The 1,886-nt window shown below is 53.6% G+C and overlaps 1 protein-coding gene across 3 annotated transcripts in view; it reads right to left on the bottom strand.

Annotated features, from left to right (window-relative positions):
- Nucleotides 1–1,886, bottom strand: part of ERCC1 (excision repair cross-complementation group 1) — a 23,515-nt gene that overhangs the window by 9,649 nt on the left and 11,980 nt on the right. For all 3 annotated transcript variants that reach the window (XM_011963001.1, XM_011963000.1, XM_011962999.1), the window contains exon 6: nucleotides 1,534–1,633. In XM_011963001.1, the coding sequence (XP_011818391.1) occupies nucleotides 1,534–1,633 (100 nt within the window). The remainder of the gene's footprint in view (nucleotides 1–1,533; nucleotides 1,634–1,886) is intronic.

Below are 1,886 nucleotides of genomic sequence, written 5' to 3'. Positions count from 1 at the left end.
TCGGGAGGCTGAGGCAGGAGAATCGCTTGAACCCAGGAGATGGACATTGTAGTGAGCTGAGATCATGCCACTGCACTCCAGCCTGGCAACAGAGCAAGGCTCTGTCTCAAAACAAACAAACAAACAAAACAATAACAAGAGCCTGGGTAAGGGGAGTGACGTCTCTGGGTCTCAATTTTTGGGCAAATGAGGATCCTAAAAGTCAAGTCGAGGGTGGCTGTGGACATCACTGGGATGTACCTGGGAACGCTCCCCAGCTCCACTGGGTGATAACCGATTCCCGAATGCTGACCCGTGTGGCCTGGGTGTTGGCTGCCTCGGTTTAAACCCCCACCCCATCTGACGGGCAAATCACTGCACTCCCTTTCTCCTTCATGACTGAGATGGGGGTTTTCAGAGCCTCTTCCCGGGAGAGTGATTGTAAACCAGGTTGTCAGGGTGATGTCTCTGGCAGAAGTAAGAGCTTCAGATGCAGGAGCCGTTGATACTAGACTCTGACTGTCTAATGGGGCCCCCTGGCTATGTGATCTTTTCCCACAGTCCCCAGGACAGGCCTATATGGCAGACCCCTCACCATCCCTCCATCGCTGGAGTCCAGAAGCAACAATGCATTCAGTAAACACTGAGGGTTGGGTGGTGCTAGAGACACAGTGGGGACCAAGAGAGCCCCCAAGCTGCCCTTCTGGGGCTCCCAGACTGGTTGGGGAGATAAGTCAGTTCCAAACAATGATGGCCCAAAGGGACAGGGCTGGATGGGGGAACCCAGCAGGAACACTTAACTTGGCCTAGAGATCAGGGAGGGCTTCCTGGAGGAGGTAGTATCAAAGCTGAGATGTGAAAGATGGAATTAGGCAGGTAAGACTGGGCGCGATGACTCATGCCTGTAATCCCAGCACTTTGGGAGGCTGAGGAGGGTGGATCACCTGAGGCCAGGAGTTTGAGACCAGCCTGGCCAACACAGTGAAACCCCATCTTCACTAAAAAATACAAAAATTAGATGGGCATGGTTGTGGGCACTTGTAGTCCCAGCTACTAGGGAGGCTCAGGCAGGAGAATCGCTTGAACCCAGGAGGCGGAGGTTGCAGTGAGCTGAGATCATGCCATTGCACTCCACCCTGGGCAACAGAGTGAGACTCCATCTCAAAAAAAAAAAAAAAAAAAAAAAGGAATTAGGTAATTGGGCAGAGGGAACAGAAGGGGCAAGTGCTTGGAGAAGCGAGCTAGGCCTGGGAGAAGTGAAGTGTAAAGTGGGGGCCACCGGGCTTCTGAGCCTGACGGGCCCTTGTTGAGCCTGGCCAGAAGCCTGGGCCTTCCCCCTCGGGGTACTAGGGAGCCATGGGAGGATTTTGAGCTGGGGAGGGTAGCAGCAGATTTGTGCTCAGGAAAATCCCTCTAGCTGCAGTTTGGGTGGGATGGGGCAGGGAAGACGAGGCCCAGGGATGAATGCACAGTGCCTTAAGATTGGAACTGAAGCTCAACCACCCAGGAGCTGTGGGGAAGCCCAGGCAGGGATGGAAGGTGAGGTGGCCTCACCCGGGAGACGAAGTCCTGCTCTAGCTTCTCCATCAGGAGGTCCGCTGGTTTCTGCTCATAGGCCTTGTAGGTCTCCAGGTACCGCCCAGCTTCCTCGGGACTAGGATAATAGGATACAGGGCAGCAGGAAGTGAGGTATCAGATTGTAGATTTGCTTCATTATGGTCAGTCATAAGAATTACCAATACTAGGCCGGGCGCAGTGGCTCATGCCTGTAATCCCAGCACTTTGGGATGATGAGGCAGGCAGATCATCTGAGGTCAGGAGTTCGAGACCAGCCTGGCCAACATGGTGAAACCCCATTTCTACTAAAAATACAAAAAAGTAGCTGGGCTTGGTGGCATGTGCCTGTA

The sequence above is a fragment of the Colobus angolensis genome, unplaced genomic scaffold, assembly GCF_000951035.1.
Source record: "Colobus angolensis palliatus isolate OR3802 unplaced genomic scaffold, Cang.pa_1.0 Scaffold60, whole genome shotgun sequence".
In the NCBI taxonomy this organism is placed as follows: domain Eukaryota; kingdom Metazoa; phylum Chordata; class Mammalia; order Primates; family Cercopithecidae; genus Colobus; species Colobus angolensis.
This window is presented reverse-complemented; position numbering and strand designations above follow the sequence as displayed.